At 39.3% G+C, this 23,088-nt stretch overlaps 2 protein-coding genes across 3 annotated transcripts in view; one reads left to right on the top strand and one right to left on the bottom strand.

Moving 5' to 3' along the window:
- Positions 1-12,883, bottom strand: part of nol10 (nucleolar protein 10) — a 36,299-nt gene extending 23,416 nt beyond the window's left edge. For both annotated transcript variants that reach the window (XM_082143471.1, XM_082143470.1), the window contains exons 1-13: positions 12,686-12,883; positions 11,202-11,247; positions 10,660-10,758; positions 10,483-10,560; positions 10,214-10,251; positions 9,356-9,492; positions 8,121-8,186; positions 7,193-7,253; positions 7,035-7,120; positions 4,623-4,701; positions 4,333-4,482; positions 4,155-4,221; positions 2,041-2,093 (exon numbers count right to left, since the gene is read on the bottom strand). In XM_082143471.1, coding sequence (XP_081999597.1) covers positions 2,041-2,093; positions 4,155-4,221; positions 4,333-4,482; positions 4,623-4,701; positions 7,035-7,120; positions 7,193-7,253; positions 8,121-8,186; positions 9,356-9,492; positions 10,214-10,251; positions 10,483-10,560; positions 10,660-10,758; positions 11,202-11,247; positions 12,686-12,751 — 1,026 coding nt within the window. In that variant the 5' untranslated portion in view covers positions 12,752-12,883. The remainder of the gene's footprint in view (positions 1-2,040; positions 2,094-4,154; positions 4,222-4,332; positions 4,483-4,622; positions 4,702-7,034; positions 7,121-7,192; positions 7,254-8,120; positions 8,187-9,355; positions 9,493-10,213; positions 10,252-10,482; positions 10,561-10,659; positions 10,759-11,201; positions 11,248-12,685) is intronic.
- A 2,760-nt stretch (positions 12,884-15,643) lies between these two features.
- atp6v1c2 (ATPase H+ transporting V1 subunit C2) overlaps positions 15,644-23,088 on the top strand; it is a 38,731-nt gene continuing 31,286 nt past the window's right edge. The window contains exon 1 of the mRNA XM_082143565.1: positions 15,644-15,809. Within this exon, the coding sequence (XP_081999691.1) occupies positions 15,681-15,809 (129 nt within the window). The 5' untranslated portion in view covers positions 15,644-15,680. The remainder of the gene's footprint in view (positions 15,810-23,088) is intronic.

The raw sequence follows: 23,088 nt of genomic DNA on the forward strand, positions 1-23,088 counted from the left end.
CTAAAAAACACACGAATATTCGAACTATTCGAACATCTGGTTGCGCATTTTGTCAATGCGCATTACGCATCCTGCATTACGTCAATAACAGGACAAATTAATACAAAGAGACATACATAACTACTTGTATAGGTAGTTAATTTAAGTTTAAACATATTTGACAATGTATTACCAACACAAAACCAAGTAAATAAACTAATGGCCAAGACCGCAGACCTCACTCTCGCTCACTCGCAGGCACTCTCTCTCTCTCTCTCTCTCTCTCGCCCTCGCGCTCTCTCTGCGCATAACGGTTTAAATGATCAACAATAAGCACATGTTGAGTGATGATCAAGAGTTTTGTGCAAGCAATTTAAGGTCGTGACTCTTGTCCCAAATATTATATAATTCAGTGATTGAAACAAATTTATTAACATTAATTGAAGTTTTACAGTATAGAACCGACATTGAACGATCCGAGCGAGCTGTGCTGTGGTAAACATGGAACTTTTCTGTTTAACGTTAAATAAAATGAGGCACACAATTCCGAGAAATGTGACAACAAAGAACTTTTACCCTGAGGTTCATCAAAAATAAAGTGCTATTAAAAAAGAAAAAGGCTACTTACATTATTGGTGCTTGTATTAAAAAAGGAAAAACTGACTGCAATTTATTCCATTGTCTTTTAGTGCACTGTCAACTTTCAGCAGTGACGCTGTGCTAGACAGTGCGACTCGTGTGACCTGTCCCTCAGGCAGCGCGCGCGCCCACTCGCAGAGCAGACAGACGCGCCTCTGCTTCCGCGGGCGTGTTTTTCCATATTCGAAATTCACATTCGAATATTAATTATCACGTTCGAATTTCTGTTTTTTAAAACTATTCGAATATATATTCGAATTTAGAATATTCGTTGACAGCCCTACTGCCTTGTGTCCATCTGTGGCCGTCACATCTTTGCGGTCTCATCCCCGACTAGGGCTGTCACTTTTGTGAAAAAATCCTGTTCGATTTTTGAGATAAGTGTTCATTGAATCGATTGTAAAATCGATTTTCCATGTCTAAAGACGTTTCCATTTTAAACGGCAAATATGGGCAAATCCACGGACAACTAAAAGGCATTAGGACGAACGTAAAGAGGGCGCTTGAGACGCACAAGTCAGCAATATTCCTGATGATTTATTGGCGTGAAGTTTCGTGCACAATGACAAACAGGAGTGCTACATTCTCGAAAAACAATAAGCAGAGTGGACTGCCATAACATCAATGAGAAACATGGCTGTGTTTACGATTGGAAATGTCAAACAAATTTCACCTACGTAGGCGATTGTAGACCGTATCTGTATCTGTATGCATGAGACTGTCTGCATACCGGCAGAATTCACAGTTTTGTTGTAAAAAGAGACACCAAAATGTACACATTATGCAGAAGTATAATTTGCTGTTATGCGTGTTTGTCAGAGCCTGCAGTTGCTGTGTGACGCTCGTTCGCTGCGGGCGTATCGTGACGAGCTGGGCGCGCTTCGAGAGAAGCCGTTAAAATCGATTCCCTATTTTCGTTTTTCGAAACTTGCGTTGGTTGGTCCGATCGATTGTGCAATCGATTTTCGAACGTAAAGTGACAGCCCTATCCCCGACCAACCTGTTCTCCAGTTGTATTCCCTGTATTTCCACCTCACCTATCTTATGCTGTTACTTTGTTGTCAATAAATAACAACCCTTGGTTATTCTGCATCTGGGTCCTCCCTCTCAGAATTCCTGACACAGACAGAATGAATGCTCTCTTATTGCCAAACACACAGAGCTACATAATGTGCAGGTCTGGATCAGAAGGCAGTTTCTCAGAAAGGTTTCGGTTGCCCTTAACTACCACTGCTCTGTTAACTATAAACACTATAAAACCACTGGGAGGTTTTGCTTTTACGTAGAAAGACATGAAAAGGAGTAATTGGTAGAAGGCGTTCACGGACGTGCCGTGACTAATCAAGGTACAAAGAAAAAAAAGTGCTCAAAGCATATGCTCATTTTCACGTCATACTTCATTTCACGCCATCTGGTACTTACAGGAATGTAAAAGGTGTTCATTTTGGGGTCTTCGTTGGCAGTGAAGAGCATACCTGTAAATTGAGGCATATAGAAGCAATTAGAAAACAGAAACGTCACACAAAACCCCTATATACGCGAGTCACCTTCAAACGCACGTGTCAGATGATGGTCTGATGGTCACAAGACATGTGTGTATGCAGGCCTTATCATTCTAGCTGTGTAAATATAATGCACTCACAATAAAGCAAGCACAATGAACCGGTCACCATCGTTCATGTTTGAGATCAGTAAAATTTTGGTCAGCAAATCTCTTATACGCACCATATTTTTGATCAAATGAATTGGACAGTAAAAAAAAAAAAAAAAAAAGAGTAACTATTATTACAATTGTTGTAAAGAAAGATTTTATATAGCAGTTACTGTATTGTTGCAAGATGTTTAATTGTATATTTTCTTTATATGCATGCATTTTTATATATACATTAGTCATATATAAAAAAGTTTGCCATTTATATGATTATATAATTATTATTTTGTCATATATAAAATGGCAATAAAAATGTTTACTGATTAACAGAATTTGCACTACCGTTCTCTTCTGCTCACCAAGGCTGCATTTATTTGATCAAAAATACAAAAATATTGTGGAATATTATTACAACAATTTAAAATATGAATATAATTGGAATATATTTTAAAATGTAATTTATCCCTGTGATCAAAGCTGAATTTTCAGCATCATTATTTATTATTTAACATGTATTATTATCATCATCAATGTTAAAGCTGCCGTCGGCAATATTTTTTTGATCATATTCAGTGTAATCGACACTATAATCCGACAGAACAACATAAATAAGGTGGTTTTAGAAAAAAACCCGAGCTTCTAACTCCACCTGGAGCGTGTTATTTGTTTTGCAAAAATCCAGCGCTCCCGCTTCATCAGGTCCAATCAGCGCAGGGGGGTGTGAGATCTGACTGTCAATCACAGGTCGTGCACACGCCACAGATCCCCCCTCACTCGCGCACGTTAATATCACATGCACACGCCACGCATGAAGTTCGCCTGGAGATTGCATGAAGCGTGATGGCGGAGAGAAAATCTACTAACAAGCTTCCAATTCCTCGGTTATTGCTATCTATGGATAGATTAGCCAGGGCAGCCTACCTCCGAGTCCATGGTGTTGACAGATGCTGAAGAGACGGACGCGTTCACAGAAAATCAGGTACACACGCACAGTGACGCACTGACGAGCACGACCTCGATGGGAGGGTGCTCGCTGGTAGTGGGGAGGGGCATGAGAGTTGTAAACATTCAAAATTTTGGCTAATCGACCCAATCTGCCAGACTTGCCGACGGCAGCTTTAAAAACAGTTGTGCTGCTTCATATTTATTTCTGGAAACCGTGGTATCTTTGAAAAGAGCAGCATTTATTTGCAATCGAAATCATTTGTAACATTATAAACGTCTTTACTGTCACTTTTGATAATTTAATGCGTCCAAGATGAATAAAAGTATTATTTTGGTTAAAAAAAACAAAACTCTTGAACATTAGTGTGGGTGAGCTGGTTTTATGTATCATGGTCTTTCTTCTAACATTCAAAAAATATTTATTAAAACTGATAACCCAAATTAGTACTTCACATCTATGTATTACTTTGGCATTACTGCTAAATAAATCCTTCAGGATGATACAAGATCCTCTTTTGGTCCAGATCACCCTGCAGTGATAATGACTGGCAGATTGCCTTTAAAAAGGGGTGGGATACATTAAAAGCTCTTTATGGGGGTTTAAATATCTAACAGTCTTTCGTTTAAGACAAACAGAGACATTCTCATTCTAGAGAGCATCTGATTGGACCAAAAAAATAAAAGTTTGTACACACCCCTATGAGCGAGTTGAGATCAATCATTTTGCTCTGCTTTCCAGTAAGAGAAAAACAGTAACTTTTAAATATATATTTCGTCTACAAAGTTTATGTTGGCAACCTCCAGCAGTGTATAAATGACCTTAAAGCTCACACACAAGGGCGAAATGCCACAGGATTCAAATTTAGGTTTCATGGGGTCAGATAGAAATGAACTAGTATCTTATTGTGGTTAAACTTCAGTTCTATTTGTGTGAACTAACCAGAGCCGGGGTAGAGAGACACATCATTGATGTTGGCCTGCGGTTCGATGGAGGAAAATACTCTTCCCTGAAATCAAGACAAAAAAAACAAAAAGTAGTTACGCTTCTGATGTTTTTCCAATAAAGGATCCATGCTGAACGTCTGGATAAAGAAATACACCAGCGAAGCCGGTCTTACATTGTCTTTGTGCCACATCTTGATGATTTTAGAGTCGGCGGACAGCACCAGGTCCAGCGGCTCGTGGAAGTGAAGGGATTTGATGGGAAGACCATAGTAATGATCTTTAACTAGCAGAGGATGTGAAGAACGAAGATCATAGACGAGGATCTGAGAAGAAATCGCAACTCAAAGTCAAAACAAGCATGGTCCATGAATCTGAGTTCACGTTTGCTCTCTCTTTTGAGCGGAGATGTCTCTATTTTACCAGGACTTTACACTTTAGATGTGAGGGTTAAATTAGTAGTGACCTGTCCGGTGCTGGTGCCCACCGCCATTCCCAGAGAGCCGTTGAACTTCAGAGCGCTGACGGACGGCAGACCTTCCACCCTTCAAACACAAGACGTCAGACGGTTATTATAGAGTTGTCAAAAGTACCAACTTCAGTAATTCAAATTCTTCGAGTTCAAAATGTGACGCTTTGTGCGCTGTTGAGCGGAATCGTAAACACCTCTGATTGGCCGTTGTGTTCATGCGCTCATCAAATATGTCTGTGATTGGCTACAATGATCAGCGCTTCATAAACATGTTATAAATATACATCAATGAGCTCTTCACCGAGCGCTTACACAGAATCACTCGGGAACGTTTGAAAGCAGGCGTCTATCGGCGGACCGGTCCTGCTTTTGCTTTCAATCTCTCTCGCTTTTTAAAGTCTGCATGAACCGGAAGTTGCAAACAACTTTTCTCCAGTATTGTGAAAGGGAATATTGAACAGAGGGCAGGGATTTACTTTAGCGCTCCTCCTCTCCATCTCTGCTCATAGCAGACTAACGGTTTGAGGGGAGTGGTTAAGCATTTTCAACCCAAGCTGTCAAACTGACGTCATCATAAAAGGAACGCCATTCCAGACCGGAAGTAACTTTATAGATTTTGATTAAAGTTTACCACGGCAAACAATTTTTTTCTGTGTACTAACTTGCACGGATTAATTGTTCACCACAAGACTAGTAATATGCGCTAACAAAGTAAATAGGGTCCATTTTGATTTCAGATGGACTTTAAAACACTTAGCGTCATATTTGGTACAGAAGTCGGTACTTTTGACAACACTACGTTATTACTTAAGCCAGTATGCTTTACAATAACAGCTTTGCATCACAGTAATAAATTGCATCTTAAAATCTATTACACTAGAAAACAGTTATTTTAAATTGCTAAATTATTTCATAATTTACTGAAAATTGTATTTGTTGTTTTTGAAAAAATAAATGCAGCCTTGGTGCGCAGAAAATATTAAAATATAATACAATGATTTAAATGTTTATAATACAGATATTATAAACAATAAGTTATATTCTTACACAACTGGTGAAAAGTTTGAAACATGGAAGATTGTATTGAATGTTTTTGAAAGAAGTCTATTATGCTGATCAAGGCTGCATTTAATGGTAACACTTTACAAAAAGGTTTCATTTGTTATCATTACTTAACTACATTAGTTAACATGAACTAACAAATGTACAATACTTCTACAGCAATCTTAGTTCAATGTTTACTATTACATGATTAAAATCAAAAGTTGTATCTGTTAACACTAGTTAATGCACTGTGAACTAACATGAACATTCAACATTTCATCAAGCTTTTTTATTAACATTTACAAGGTTAATAAATGCTGTGAAAATATTGCTCATTGTAAGTTCATGTTAGCTAATGCATTAATGCTAATAAATGACACTAGTGTAAAGTGTATGCCATATATTTGATCAAAATTACAGTAAAAACAGTAATGTTGTGAAATACTATTACAAATTTAAAATAACTATTGTGAATATTTTTGTAATGTGTAATTTATTCCTGTGATCAAAGCTGAATTTTCAGCATCATTACTCCAGTCTTCAGTGTCACATGATCCTTCAGAAATCACTCTAATATGCCACTTAATATTTTTGAAGAAACCATGATCATTTTCAGGAATCTTTGTTGAATAGAAAGTTCAAAAGAACATACATTTCTGTTTTAACAGAAATTTTAAATCGAAATCTTTTGTAACATTATAAATGTCTTTACAATCACTTTTGATTAATTTAATGCATCCTTGCTGAAGAAAAAGTTTTTTTTCAAATATTACTCAAAACTTTTAGTATCTGACAGTTTCCACAAAAATATGAAGCAGCACAACTTTTTCCAACATTGATAATAATAATAATAAATATTTATTGAGCATCAAATCATCATATTAGAATGATTTCTGAAGGATCATGTGACACTGAAGACTGGAGTTATGATGCTGAAAATTCAGCTTTGCTCACAGGAATAAATTACATTTTTACATATATAGAAATCAGTTCTTGAAATTGTAATAGTATTTCAAAATATTACTGATTTTCTGGTATTTTTGATCAAATAAATGCAGCCTAGGTGAGCAGGAGAGACATCTTTCAAAAACATAAAACCCTGGAATTTTTCCAAACCTTTGACCAGCAGAGTATATTTACTGCGATATCTCAGGTCTTCTGAAGCCATATGATAAACAGACTGGACCTTGTTCACAGAAAATCTAGTTTAACGGTCAACATTTTCATTGCACAACACTTGTTATGAGTCCCCACAAAAACATAATCATGCGAGTATTCATAGACGAGATGGAGAGTAAACAATGACAAATAGCTCATTCTTGGCTGAACACTGAACTATTTCTGTTCATGAATGAAACTTACTCAGTGGCGTCAGTGATGCTGCTGAGAGCGCAGTCCAGAACGCCCACTCGACCCCGGACACGAGGATCCCAGCAGTCCACTCTGCCCTTCACAAACACACACGCTCATTGATACACAGCGGCACAAACATCAGTCAGTCTCCTGACATCAACACATACCTCTAATGTTCCCGCAGCAAACAAGTTATGGACGGGGTTGATGTCGCACACGTTGATTTCCCTGCGAAAATATGAGAAATAATGTATGGCAGTTTATCATCATGTAGTGAAACATCTCAAACTATCATAAACAGCATTTGCTATTCCTCTCTTATATCTTATTGTAGCAGTCGCTCTTTAATTGAGAGAATATATGTGTTATTTTAAATGTGCATGTCACACATCTAGACTACGGATTAAAAACGTAAAGAAATATTGATTATCTACCAAAAATATACATTTCTAATATTAGGGGTGTAATGATGCCCTCATGTCACGATTCGATACACGATACTGAACTCACAATACGATATTATTGTGATACTACAAGACATATGGTAAAAGGTTAACAAAGAATGTACTGTTGATTAAAATGCTAAATTTGATATTACATTGTGTGTGTAAATGAACAGTCTTGGACTTGGTGCTGGAAACCCAAAGCACAGGACAATAGAGACGCCAGAATAACAATATTCATGATTCTGAAGCTGAAAATGCAGAATTATTGTAAACTTACATACATGCACTCCTTCACTGACCAGATATACAGTATTTAAAATAACATAGGCCACTTTTTACTGGTAACATCAGACATTTGGCATTATCAGGACCCACAAATATTCCCCCATTGCATTATTATACGTTATATTCAACATTATATATATATAGTAGTTTAATGTAGTACTGACACTACAAAACTTAAATCTTTTCTCACACAGAAATAGTTTATTTTGGGTGAACTATCCACAATACATATTGCTGCATTTTTTTATTGTGATATATTGTGACTTACACCCCTATTCCTTCTAGAATTGATTCATTCGAAATGCACCTGAAGTGTTGGTGTTTGTGACTGTAGAAGTGCGCCCTCTGGTGGAGAGATACTTACGCCGCATCCGTCTGTAAGGAGTTCAGGAATCTGCCCTGTTCAAGATTCAGCCTGAAGATCTCCGAGCTACACATGCATGTCATCCGAAAGAACAAAAGAGAGGACACAAATTTAGGAGTTAAGAGGGATTTGCACAGAGTCCCGTGTATGTCTAACATTTGTAATGGTCCTAAAGGTCGTTTAATAACAAAACAATCAAAGCGAATCGAAGATAAAAGGTCCATTCACGTCGAGAGTGAACTGAAAAAGCATGTCAGATGGACAGACGTCAGTCGTTCTAGCAAATCAGCCCACATTTTTCAAACATCATCTGATTATAAATATTTCACTTGCTTTAATGCATTTATATACTGATAGCATCATAGCTTATGCATTACTGATAGCTTATGACACAGATACGCAAATAAATGGATATTAAATATTACACTACTGGTCAAAAGCTTGGGATCAGATGTTTTATGTTTTGGAGAGAAGTCTCTTCTGCTCACCAAGGCTGCATTTATTTGATCAAAAATACAATAAAAACAGTAATATTGTGAAAAACAGCATCAAAAGAATAGCATTTACTTGAAATCGAAATCGTTTGTAATATTATAAATGTCTTTACTGTCACTTTTGATCAATTTAATCAAAAGCATTCTTGCTCAATAAAAGTGGTCTTAAAAAAATTTAAGAAATAGGTAACACTTTACAATAAGGTTTCATTTGTTAACCATTTTAGATAACATGATCTAAAAATGAACTACAGCATTTATTAATCTTAGTTAATGTTAATTTCAGCATTTACCTATACATTAAAATCAGAAGTTGTGTTAACATTAGTTAATGCACTGTGAACTAACATGAACAAACAATGAACAGCTGGATTTTATTAACTAGCATTAACAAAGATTAATAAATACAGTAACAAATGTATTACTCATGTTACAGTTCATGTTAGTTTGTACATCGATAATGTTAGCAAAAGAAATGTTAGCACGAGTATTACCAATAATCTTACTGATCCCTTACTAACAGCAGAAAAAGAAAAGAAAAAGTGAGCAGAATGAAATGTAAAGATATTAAAATATAAAATTGGAAATAAAAAACTAGCAGTTTAAGGATGATTATACAAATACAAGCCAGCAGAATGCCACGTTTGACCAATCATACAGTCCAGACAACCATAAAAGGAATATATTCAGTATAATGACAACAATATGTTTGCTCTTGGTGTGAACAGTCTCTGTTTTTACCTGGCACCAACAAAGTAGAGGTCGCAGGACGGGTAGTGGTAGGAGAAGTCCCGGCCAAACTTGGGGATGCGTGTCTTATAGTAGTGTCCGTGCTGAGAGTGGAACGACACACTGCGGTCGATGTGCAGAAACACCAGCTGGGACACACAAAAACACACTACATGGATCCTTCTGAAATCACATCACATTTGTTTTTCTATTCAAGTCAACGTTAACCTTCTCAAACATCATGATGACAGAGTCTCTGCATCGTTTTAAACATCCATTTTAATGCGCTCATCGATTCGTCCCTGTTAGAGAGACAATTTAAAGTCCCCCTGTGGTCAAAATCCAGCTTTTAATGTTGTTTATGTGTCTATGTGGTGTTTTTAATATGCTTTAAGACAAACCATGTGTAAATTCATAAGTCGACATTTTCTCCTTAAAACTGCAGTGAACCAAAGACAGTCTCAAACACACGCTTTGAAATCGCTGGTGTTTCTGATGTCACAAACTACCTCGTAACCAATCAGATCAACGTGTGATCGTCAACCAGTGGATCTCTGAGCTGTGTGAGTGAGTGGAGGCGGGGCTCATTTGCATATTCATATAACCGCGCATACTAAATGAGGCAAGGGTGTCGAGTTACATTCAAGATATTTTAAGGCATGAAGAATTTTTTTCGAGGAAAAAACTTTTAAATATGTCATTTTGGTGATCAAAGATGAGTTTTAAGGGATAAAATGATTGACTACAGGGGGACTTTAAGATTTCTAAAGGATATGCTAGTCTTTGGATGAATCACGTACAACAATAAGATAAACAGCAGACAAACAGAAAGAGACACACAGGCATATATACAGGCCGTTTGGGTTTTACCTTAGAGTAGTCGTCTGATAGGATGTCAAACGCCACCACTGTGAGGGGAATAAATCATAATCAGCAGCACATTAATGACAGCTCAGGTTGTCTTTGTGTGGACAGTCTCATTAAACATTCAGTGCATTGGGCTTTTATTACAGAGACCATTACCCAAAACCTTAGACCACTACAACTAGCACACATAACATGAAGGCGTTCAGACCCTGCATGCTGATTGGCCGATAACATCATATTTGCATGCATTATACAGTTATTATAACACTTACCATCAGAGTCCAGACACCTCTCAAACTTCAGAGACAACTGGTAAGTGTCATAGCATCGGACTCTAGGTTTGTACGTGCCTGAAAGCATTCAAAAAGATTTCAATGTTCCCCTTTCATCTGTTCCCACTCTATATTCAGCTTATACACAGCACAGGTAAAGCTGGTGAAGACACAGACCTGCCGCTAAAATGAACTGGCCATCTCGTGATACTTTGATGGAGGTGCAGACTGTGGGCATCTCAAAATCCTGGATGAGCTCGATCCTCCTCTGGATGTCTATTACACACACACACACACACACACACACACACACACACACACACACACACACAGAAATACAGAACCACGTGTCTTTTTTAAAAAGCTCTACAGGAGAAAGTGTGGAAAGCTGTGCTAAAGAAGGTATAACTAATACATTAAATTATGATTTAAGAAGTCTGCTTTTAGCTGAAATTAATAGAAAAAGATCATACTATATAGGCCAAAATAAATATGCAAATCTTATTATTATTATTATTAATAAAGGTATTATTGGCAAGGTATAAACTGAATCACTGGGGAACAAACACACACACACACAAGTTTCACAAAAAAATTATATGCATTTCACTAAATTAAAGGGTGCCATAAATTTTAATCACATTCAAGTCGGTTTTAACACATTCCACAAAAATTATTATTAACAGCAGTATTTAACATAAAATGTTGAAGTAACTCACCAACATCCTTATTCTGTAAAACTCTCTTCTTTCGATCAGACAGCCACTGAAATAAACATGTGCAATTAGGGCTGCAACTAATGATTGTTTTGATAATTGATTAATCATATATATATACACATATATATACACACACACACAAATTATATATATATACATACACACATATGTATATATATATATATATATATATATATATAATTTGATGCTCAAAAAACATTTCTGATTATTATCAATGTTGAAAACAGTTTTTGCTGCTTAATATTTTTTTATAACCTGTGATGCATTTTTCAGGAATAATTGATTAATAAAAAGTTAACTTAATGAAAATAGAAGTCTTTTCTAATAATACAATCTTTACTATAACTTTTTTTATCAATTTAACACATCCTTGCAGAATAAAAGTATTCATTTCTTAAAAAAATAATAAAAAAAAGATAAAAATAATTACTGACTCCAAACTTTTGAACGGTAGTGTATATTGTTAGAAAATACTTTTTATTTTGAATAAATGCAGTTCTTTTAAACTTTTTATTCATCAAAGAGTCCTGGAAAAAGTATCAAAGGTTATAATAAATATTAAGCAGCACAACTGTTTCCGACACTGATCATAAATCATCATATTAGAATGATTTCTGAAGGATCATGTGACACTGAAGACTGGAGTAATGATGCTGAAAATACAGCTTTGATCACAGGAATATCCAAAATATATCCAAATAAAATATAAAAAAAACATTATTTTAAATTGTAATAATATTTCACAATATTACTGTTTTTCTGTATTTTTGTTCAAATAAATGCTGCCTTGATGAGCAGAATAGACTTCTTTTAAAAACATTAAAAATAGTAATATTTGTTGTAATAGTAATAACAGAAACAAACTTTTGACCGATAATGTATGTATATACACACACATACATACATAAATAGATATACATTAAATTTAAAATGATAAAAAAACAAAAGCACAGATGTGTTCTACAAGTAAACATTACATGAGGTGCATTCATAATTGTTAAAAACTAGAGTTGAATATAAACATATAAACGTATATTAGCATCATCATATCATAAAAAAACTGTTAGTGACATCACTGACACACCATAATGTATACATAACATTCATGTAAATGTCCCCAAAGCATTAGTATTTATACTAATTTATTAAAAGAGTCTTGAATGTAAACTCAAACTAGCTGTGTACATAAAAATAACGTGGAAACAATATAATTATTTTACATGCATTGAAAACAGGCTTATTTTATTCATAATTATTGAAACACATTTGTTGAAGAGGGGTCATACAACTAACTGTAATTGACAGGTAAAATGAGTAAAACTACTAAACTATGCAGGTTCGACTTTTGATGTCTGATTTAGAGGTAAATGATGAGGTTTTACACTACAATGTTTACTGTCACTGTATTTACCGGCTTACTACCAACACGCTTCAGACTAACACAAACAGAAGAAGAGTTTTACCTCCGGAAGAGATTTCCCGTGACTCAGATTATATATCTTCACGTTATTCACACTAGACACCTGCATCTCTAAAGCGCTCAGTCAAAGCTTTCAAACATATCACATAAAGTCATGTAAAAGCTGAAGAACTAATGTAAGCTGGCATGAACATCAGCACAAAACCCACGTGGATCCACAACAGGAAGTGAAGAGAAAATGGATGAAGTCCGTGTGGAAACACATCTGGCGACAATAGTTCCTAGTGTTCACCGATCGCAGAGAATAGAGGCTTTTTTTTCTTTCTTTCTTTCTTTTTTTTTTTTTTATAGCATTTTATTGTTAACATTAACATTTAATAATAACAAAAAAATACAGCCAAAATTAGCCACTACTAATTATTCGGTGCTCTACTTTGAAATAAATATACCTGTAAACATTAAAATCTGCCATTAAGATTATTTTGGTAAGAGATGTTAAATGTTAATAATAGATGTTAAGAGATGCTTACGCAGAACGCAAGCCTGTAACATAGTAACATAGTTGACTGGAAACATTGTCAACTGTTGTGTCTCACAGATGTTAAATAGTGAGTATAGTTGACAGGGAAATTTAATTGTAAATTTCACCATTTTGATTTATAATTTCAATGGGTGGCCTTACTTGTCCTACAGGATAACCTCAAATTTTAATATATATTTTAATTGAAATAATAAAAAAATTATATAAATACATCAAATAACTTTAAAATAAAAATCAATAAAAGGTTGTTGTTTTTTTTCTTCTTCTTTGGTTCCGCTGTGACCACAAGACTTGCCATGGCCGGAGAATTAAAAAAATATTTTACAGTGGGGGAAATTATTATTTGATCTCCGGATTTTGTAAGTTTTCCCACTTACAAAGAAATTAAGGGTCTATCATGTTTTATGGTAGGTTTATTTTAACGGATAGAGACAGACTATAAACCCAAAAAAAAAATCCAGAAAAACACATTATTTAAAGATTGTAAATTGATTAGCATTTGATTGAGTGAAATAATTTGATCCCCTACCAACCAGCAAGAATTCTGCCTCCCACAGATTGGTTATGTGCATGTGGAACACAGATTAGTCCTGTCACTTTAAGAAAGTACGCCTAATATCAGCTCGTTATGTGTATACAAGAAACATGTCCACAGAATCTGTATCTTCCATTCCAACACCACAGCAAGACCAAAGAGCTGTCAAAGGACATCAGAGACCTGCACAAAGACTGTAGACGTGCACAAGGCTGGAACGGGCTGCAAGAAGACCATCAGCAAGAAGCTTGGTGAGAAGGAGACTTGTTGGTGTGATTATTCGGAAATGGAAGAAATACAAAATAATCATCAATCGCCCTCGGTCTGGAGCTCCATGCAAGATCTGGCCTCATGGGGTACGGATGATGAGGAAGGTGAGGGATCAGCCTCAGAACTACACGGGAGGAGCTTGTTAATGATCTCAAGGCAAGGTTGGGACCACAGTCACCCTTCATTTCTTTGTAAGTAGGCGAACTTACAAAATCAGCAGGGGTCAGGGGATCAAATAATTATTTTCCCCACTGTACTTGTCCAACAGCATAACCTCAAATTTGAATATATATTTTAATTGAAATCATTAAAATAACATAAATACATCAAATAACAGTTCAATAAAAGGAAATATATATATATATATTTTTTTGGTTCCGCTGTGACCACTAGACTTGCCATGGCCGGAAAAATAATATATTAATAATATATAAAACATATTTTTAATTAAAGTCCCGATGAAATTAAAATGGACCATTCTTATTTTTTATTTAATATTTTTTATTTAATATTATTTAATATTTATAATATATGATTTATCAGTGCACATCATTATTGTTTTTAATTCATGTGGCTGGTAATCTTGAATCAGAATATCTTCCCCTCCCTCTTGCAGCATCTTTTCTCTTCTCTGATGAAGAGGGCGGGGCAACCTGTCACTCACATGAGATCAGCCCATACAAACCACAACCATCCAATCACATTTGTTCTTGTTCCAGAAGCCCTTTCAATCGGATATACGGCACAATAAGGAAGAAAAGCCAATTGAAACTTCTGTTAATTGATGACTTTAAATACATTTTTAAAATATAAATTCATGGTGCACTCAACCGGTGGTGCTTGAGGTTTTGAGAGCCTTACCCCAATATTGGCAATGAATAAACAATGCCCTCGCATAATGCCAAATTTAACTTGAACTTTTTAAACATTTCTAGACCCTAGACCCCCAGCCAGAAGAAAAATAAAATAAGATAGAAACAATGGCTGCCTACACAGCCAAAACAAGCAGACAGTCATGCTTTAAAAAAACGTGATGGGAAACAAATTGTACTGTATGCAACGTGAGAAGAGCGTGTGTCTCTCATTATGGTGTGTTTGCACACAACACCTGTTCTCTCTCAACGATGAATTTACATAACAGTGCACTGTCTGCCTTACCTCACATACCTCAGACCACAACACAGAACACAGGCATAAACTTCATTCATTTAATTTAATTCATATTTATCTTCATTCATTGTTTTATTAGACACCTGCAGGAAACATGGCAAAATAGGTAAGTCAGAATCCATATGAATCACTTATTATTTGTTTCTAAAAGTCAGGATAAACTTGTAGGCCTTGTCTAACAGTTTAATTAAATATTATATAAACAAACAAATAAATTAGTAATTGTTGTGCTGAATGTGCTGTATTTTCAGTTTAAGAGATTAAGAGAAGTTTTGTAAAAACTGAAGATGGATCTCACAGAGCGTTCTTGATGAGCGATTACCTCATTCACTCTCATCATAAAACTTTAGTGTCTTTAGAACATGAGAATTGTGCTCGTCTGTCTGAGAAACCTAATCTTCTCCGACACTGTAGTCAGCAAACCAATGATACAGTCAGCGAGCGGTCAAGGTACGTCCACTAGAGTTCCTCATTTGCCTCAGTGTAAGTCTCAGACTCTTGTCACAGGTGAGAAGGACGAGCATGATGGAGTTCTGGTTGATTTCAGTTCCTCTGGATAAAATCAGCTGTCAGTCTTTAGAGAAACTCAAACGTGTCGCAGCTAAATCAGGTCTGGCCACGAGCACCAGATTCACTGTCCCAGAGCTGAAGGTAAGGAAACACTCTTCTTCTTCCACTTCTCTCTGGAGAATCTCAGATGATTCACTGTACGCCAGTTTACGGGTCATGGTTGAATCCCTGCTGACAAAGAGCGTTTTCCTAACGTTCACATTGAGTTCTAAAAATTTTATTTCTGAATGTTATTTCTGTAAGTTCTTTAAATGTTATGTGAACGTTAAGGAAACCTTCTTATTTATAATTTTGCACAAATTATGGGAACTTTACTTTAGAATTTTTCATAATCATTCTGAAACAAGTAGTAACATTTAAAAAACAACTAAAACGTTTAAGGAAAAACAGTTCCCCCAATGGAGGACAATGAAAACAATGAAAAAACAAACTAAACATGTTTATTCTTAGACATTTTCCATGAATAGAGTACAAAATGGGGCTTGAAGGAGATGCTTAAGCTTCAGAAATAAGCTGTATTATTTTCATGAGGAAAATGGAATGCGATCCCTAGTGAAAAAAGTATACTTCATTGTAATTTAATTATATTCCATTTTTCAATAGTATATTGCAAATATACTAACAAAAATGTTACTATCTTTAAATATATCAAAAGTAGATTAGCATCATGCTGTTACATATTTTCACAATACAACCTTTAACACACTTTAAAATAATTGTACTTTAAAATATTTTCAAAAAATTATATTTTAGAAAAATATACTTGAAGTCAAAATTATTTTTCTTTTTTTTAAGTGTATTTATTTGCACTTTATTAAAAATATATTTAAGGTATATTTTAACTGTGTGGTGGAAATGATCATAGTAACAATGCATGGAAAGTACACTGTACAAAATACTATTGTATACTATAATGTATTTTGAAAAACTATAGCTAAGTATTATTCGTCTATTAATGTGCATTAAGACAAAGTGAAGACAAAGTGTGCAATTTGTAGTAAAACTTATGATCGCCTCCAATAGCCTTGTGGGCAAGTGTATTAACATATAGTGCCATTGTGCTTTCAGGAGACCCGAGTTTTGAGTCCCGGCTCGTGGACCTTTCCCGATCACGTCCCCCCTCTCTCTCTCTCTCTCTTCCACCTCACTTCCTGTCAGGCCACTGTCCTATCCTAATTAAAAAAAATATAGATATATATAAATACACTTATGGTATATTGCTTGTATGTTTCGAAGACACTTGTAATGTACTTGTAACACAAATAAAGTTCACTTTAATATCACTAATCCATCCATGTATCTTCTTCCGCTTATCCGGGGCCGGGTCGCGGGGGCAGCAGTCTAAGAAGAGATGCCCAGACTTCCCTCTCCCTAGACACTTCCTCTAGCTCATCCGGGGGGACACCGAGGCGTTCCCAGGCCAGCCGGGAGACATAGTCCCTCCAGCGTGTCCTAGGTCTTCCCCGGGGTCTCCTCCCGGATGGACGCGCCCGGAACACCTTACCGGGAAGGCGTCCTAGGACATCCTAGGTCTGAAACCAAGATGGCGGCGCGAGTACATCGCGAGGCTCGCGGTCTCTCCAGATTCTGCAATTTAGTAGTATTTTTCTTGCTCATTTCGGGTCTGTTCGTGCAGAACAGTTGTGCCTTAACATCGTACACCCAAGGTGAGCTTTTGGATATTGGTTTGCGAATTTCCGACAGTTTTATGGACAACCTTCGACTCCTTCCTGAGATCGCCAAAACACCCGGGGCTATGCACTCTGCCCGGCCGGGCGGAAGTGCTCGCAGGCGGCGTCGAGATCGTAAACAAAGGCGGGGGAAGCGCGGAGGACTAAGAGCTAAGCTAAAGCTAACACCACACCGGCTCTCTTTACCCAGCATTTTCCTTGCCAATGTACGGTCGCTGTTGAACAAAATGGAGGAGATTCGACTCAACATCACATACAGCAAGAGACTTTTGAACTGTAATGTTCTAATTTTCACGGAAACATGGTTAAACAGCGGAATACCGGACAACGCTATTGAGCTAGCGGGACGCCATACATTCCGGGCGGATAGAACATTAGATGGCTCCGGTAAGACCAGAGGTGGTGGATTGTGCATTTACATTAACAAAGCTTGGTGCACAAACTCTGCTATTGTTGGGAGACATTGTTCAGCTAACCTTGAGTTTCTCATGGTTAAATGTAGACCGTTTTATCTACCGCGGGAGTTCACTTCCACTATTATAACTGCAGCCTATATTCCCCCGGATGCTGATGCCAAGTTTGCTATGAAAGAACTTCACGCAGCCATCAGTAAACAACAGACCGTTCACCCGGAAGCTGCGTTTATTGTTGCGGGTGATTTTAATCATTCAAACTTAAAGTCAGTGCTACCGAAATTTCACCAGCATGTTTCCTGTCACACCAGAGGAAACAAAACCTTAGACCATGTTTACACAAACATGGCTGGAGCTTACGTCGCGACACCCCTCCCCCACCTGGGACAGTCAGATCACCTTTCTTTGTTCCTCACCCCCAAATATGCACCTCTCATCAATCGCGTGAAGCCATCAGTGAAGACCATCAAGGTGTGGCCTGCGGGGGCAGATTCCTCACTCCAGGAAAGGTTTCTACACACAGACTGGAGTATGTTTGCTTCTCAAGCCACCAGTGGCTCTCACACGGACATTGACTGCTACACCTCCTCTGTACTGGATTATATCAATACCACCATTGACAGTGTTACAACCCAGAAGCAGATCACCACATACCCAAATCAGAAGCCATGGATGAACAGGGAAGTGCGACTCCTATTGAAGACACGCAACACTGCCTTCAGATCAGGAGATGCACAAGCCTATAGCACATCCAGAGCAAATCTGAAAAGGGGCATCAAAGAGGCCAAGCACTGCTACAAGCTTAAGATAGAGGGACACTTTTCCAACGCTGACCCTCGGCGCATGTGGCAGGGCATTCAGGCCATCAGTGACTACAAACCCTCTCACTCCACCCCCGCAGCCACTGATGTCAACTTCCTGAACGAGCTAAATGACTTTTATGCTCGCTTTGAAAGAGACAACAGAGAAACTGCCACCAAGCTCAAATCCTCAGCTGACCACCCGCCGATCACACTCTCCTCCACAGATGTCTGCAATGCACTGAGCAGGATCAGCGCGCACAAGGCTGCTGGACCAGACAACATCCCTGGACGCGTACTCAGGGCATGTGCGGAGCAGCTCGCTGGGGTTTTTACAGACATTTTCAACCTGTCTCTTGCCCAAGCAGCTGTACCAACATGCTTTAAATGCACTTCCATTGTGCCAGTGCCAAAACACTCCAGCCCGAAGTGCCTTAACGACTACCGCCCTGTAGCACTCACACCCATCGTAATGAAGTGCTTTGAGCGGCTGGTCCTGGCACACCTAAAAGACTCTCTTCCATCCACATTGGACTCACACCAGTTTGCCTACCGTAGCAATAGGAGCACAGAGGATGCAGTTTCCATGGCACTGCACTCTGTGCTCACACATCTGGACAATAAGAACACTTATGCACGCATGCTGTTTGTTGACTTCAGCTCAGCATTCAACACTGTCATCCCAACTAAGTTAATAGCCAAACTTGGAGACCTGGGCATCAACACCTCCATGTGCAACTGGATTTTGGACTTTTTGACCAACAGACCCCAGAATGTTCGATCAGGCTCCAACTGCTCCACGTCCATCACACTCAACACTGGTGTACCACAGGGCTGTGTGCTAAGCCCGTTTCTCTACTCCCTCTTCACCTCCGACTGCAAGCCTGTGTACGGATCTAATTCCATCGTCAAGTTTGCGGACGACACTACGGTGATTGGTCTCATCAGCAACAACGATGAGACTGCCTATAGGGAGGAGATCAAGCACCTGGCCACATGGTGCACTGAAAATAACCAGCTCCTCAACACCACCAAAACGAAGGAGCTCATCGTGGACTTCAGGAAAGTGTCAAGAGGCACACACGACACCATCCACATCAATGGAATGGCTGTTGAGCGTGTCTCCAGTTTCAAGTTCCTGGGGACCCACATCTCGGCGGACATGACCTGGACAACCAACACCTCCAGCCTGGTCAAGAAGGCTCACCAGCGCCTTTTCTTCCTGAGGACACTGAGGAAGAATCAGCTTTCCTCCACTATCCTGGTGAACTTCTATCGCTGTGCAATAGAAAGCATCCTGACCAACTGTGCTACAGTGTGGTATGGGAGCTGTTCTGTTGCAGAGCGCAAGGCACTGCAGCGGGTGGTGAAAACCGCCCAGCGCATCACTGGGACTCCACTACCTGCCATCGAGCACATCCAGAGGAAACGCTGTCTGCATCGAGCTCGCAGCATCCTTAAGGACTCCTCTCACCCAGCCCACAGACTGTTTTCTCTCCTGCCCTCCGGCAGGCGTTTCAGGTGCCTCCGGACCAGGACCAGCAGACTAAAGAACAGTTTTTTCCCCAGAGCTGTCTCTTTATTAAACTCTAACCCTCATTGATCCCACTCCCCTCATATACTGATTGACTCTCCTCTCCCTCCTCACACCTGCCTCCATTTTGTTATTTGCAATACTATAATGTTCATTTGCACTGCTGACTGTTATTACAGTAACAACTGTTTACATATGCATCTTGCACTACTACCTTGACTGGAATATGCTCAATTTGCACTGCCGACTGTTTATTTACAGTACCGACTGTTTACATATACATTTGCAATACCATACTTTAACTGTAATATGCAATTACTTCCACTGCACTTTCACTCGGATAGCTTCTGTCCAAACTTTATTTGCACTACTTTAAATCCATTGTTATACTGCTCATTTTAGCCTAACTTATACATATATCTATTTGTAAAATTCTGTTTATAGTAATAGCCATCTGTATATTATGCTCACATTCTGTTTATAGTAACACCCATCTGTATATATATATTCATAGTACATATCTATCTGTAAAATTCTGTTTATAGTAATAGACATCTGTATATTATGCTCACATTCTGTTTATAGTAACACCCATCTGTATATATATTCAGTACATATCTATCTGTAAAAATTCTGTTTATAGTAATAGCCATCTGTATATTATATTCAGTACATATCTAGCTGTAAATTCTGTTCACAGTAATAGTTATCTGTATATTATATTCATAGGACAAATCTATCTGTAAATTTTTGTTTATAATAGTATTCAACTCTATATTTATTCAGTACATATCCATGTTCTGCACTATGGAACCACTGTATATCCTGCACTTGCTGCTATTGCACTTCTGGTTAGACCTAAACTGCATTTCGTTGCCTTGTACCTGTACTTGTGTAATGACAATAAAGTTGAATCTAATCTAATCTAATCCGGAACAGATGCCCGAGCCACCTCAGCTGGCCCCTCTCGATGTGGAGGAGCAGCGGCTCTACTCTGAGCTCCTCCCGAGTGACCGAGCTTCTCACCCTATCTCTAAGGGATCGCCCAACCACCCTGCGGAGAAAGCTCATTTCGGCTGCCTGTATCCGGGATCTTGTCCTTTCGGTCATGACCCACAGCTCATGATGATAGGTGAGAGTAGGAACGTAGATTGACCGATAAATCAAGAGCTTTGCCTTGCGGCTCAGCTCTTTCTTCACCACGACAGACTGGTACATCGACCACATTACTGCAGAAGCTGCACCGATCCGTCTGTCAATCTCCCGTTCCATCCTTCCCTCACTCGTGAACAAGACCCCAAGATACTTGAACTCCTCCACTTGAGGCAGGAACTCTCCACCAACCTGAAGTGGGAAAGCCACCCTTTTCTGACTGAGAACCATGGCCTCGGATTTGGAGGCGCTGATTCTCATCCCAGCTGCTTCAGACTCGGCTGCAAACCGTCCCAGTGCATGCTGAAGGTCCTGGTCTAATGGGGCCAGCACGACAACATCATCCGCAAAAAGCAGAGACAAAATCGTGTGGTCCCCAAACCTGACACACTCCAGCCCCTGGCTGCGCCTAGAAATTCTGTCCATAATTTCTTTTTTACAGAAACGGCGAAAAAGTGCAGCCCTGCTGGAGTCCAACATGCACCGGTAAAAAGTCTGACTTACTGCCGGCAATGCGAACCAACCTCCTGCTCCGGGCGTACAGGGACCGGACAGCCCTTAGCAAAGGGCCCCGGATCCCATACTCCCAGAGCACCCTCCACAGGACGCCACGAGGGACACAGTCAAATGCCTTCTTTAAATCCACAAAGCACATGTGGATTGGTTGGGCAAACCCCTCCAGCACCCTGGAGAGGGTATAGAGCTGGTCCGGTGTTCCACGACCGGGACGAAAACCGCACTGTTCCTCCTGAATCCGAGGTTCTACTATCGGCCATTTTCTCCTCTCCAGTACCCTGGCATAGACTTTCCCGGGGAGGCTGAGAAGTGTGATCCCCCTGTAGTTGGAACACACCCTCCGGTCCCCCTTCTTAAAAAGAGGGACCACCACCCCGATCTGCCAGCCCAAAGGTACCGTCCCCGACCGCCACGCGATGTTGCAGAGGCGTGTCAGCCAAGACTGCCCCACAACATCCAGAGACTTGAGGTACTCAGGGCGTATCTCATCCACCCCCGGTGCCTTGCCACTGAGGAGCTTCTTGACTACCTCGGGGACTTCAGCTTGGTTGATGGACGAGTCCACCTCCGAGCCCTCAGCCTCTGCTTCCTCAATGGAAGACGTGTCGGTGGGATCGAGGAGATCCTCGAAGTTTTCCTTCCACCGTCCGACGACATCCCCAGTTGAGGTCAACAGCTGCCCACCTCCACTGTAAACAGTGTTGGTAGGGCACTGCTTCCCTCTCCTGAGGCGACGGACGGTTTGCCAGAATCTCTTCGAGGCCAACCGAACTCCTCCCAAGCCCGATTTTGCCTCCACAACCACCCGGGCTGCAGTCTGCTTGGCCTGCCGGTAACCGTCAGCTGCCTCAGGAGTCCCACAAGCCAGCCAGGCCTGATAGGACTCCTTCTTCAGCTTGACGGCATCCCTTACTTCTGGTGTCCACCACCTGGTTTGGGAATTGCCATCTCGACAGGCACCGGAGACCTTACGGCCACAGCTCAGAGTGGCCACATTGACAATGGAGGTGGAGAACATGGTCCACTCACAGTCCCTCGGGATCCGGTCGAAGCTCCGCCGGAGATGTAAGTTGAAGATCTCTCTGACAGGGGACTGAAACGACCACAAAGTCGATCATGGACCTCTGGCCTAGGGTGTCCTGGTGCCACGTGCACTGATGGACACCCTTATGCTTGAACATAGTGTTCGTTATGGACAAGCTGTAACTAGCACAGAAGTCCAATAACAGAACACTGCTCTGGTTCAGATCAGGG

Source organism: Leuciscus leuciscus (genome assembly GCF_965113295.1).
Source record: "Leuciscus leuciscus genome assembly, chromosome: 17".
NCBI lineage: Eukaryota > Metazoa > Chordata > Actinopteri > Cypriniformes > Leuciscidae > Leuciscus > Leuciscus leuciscus.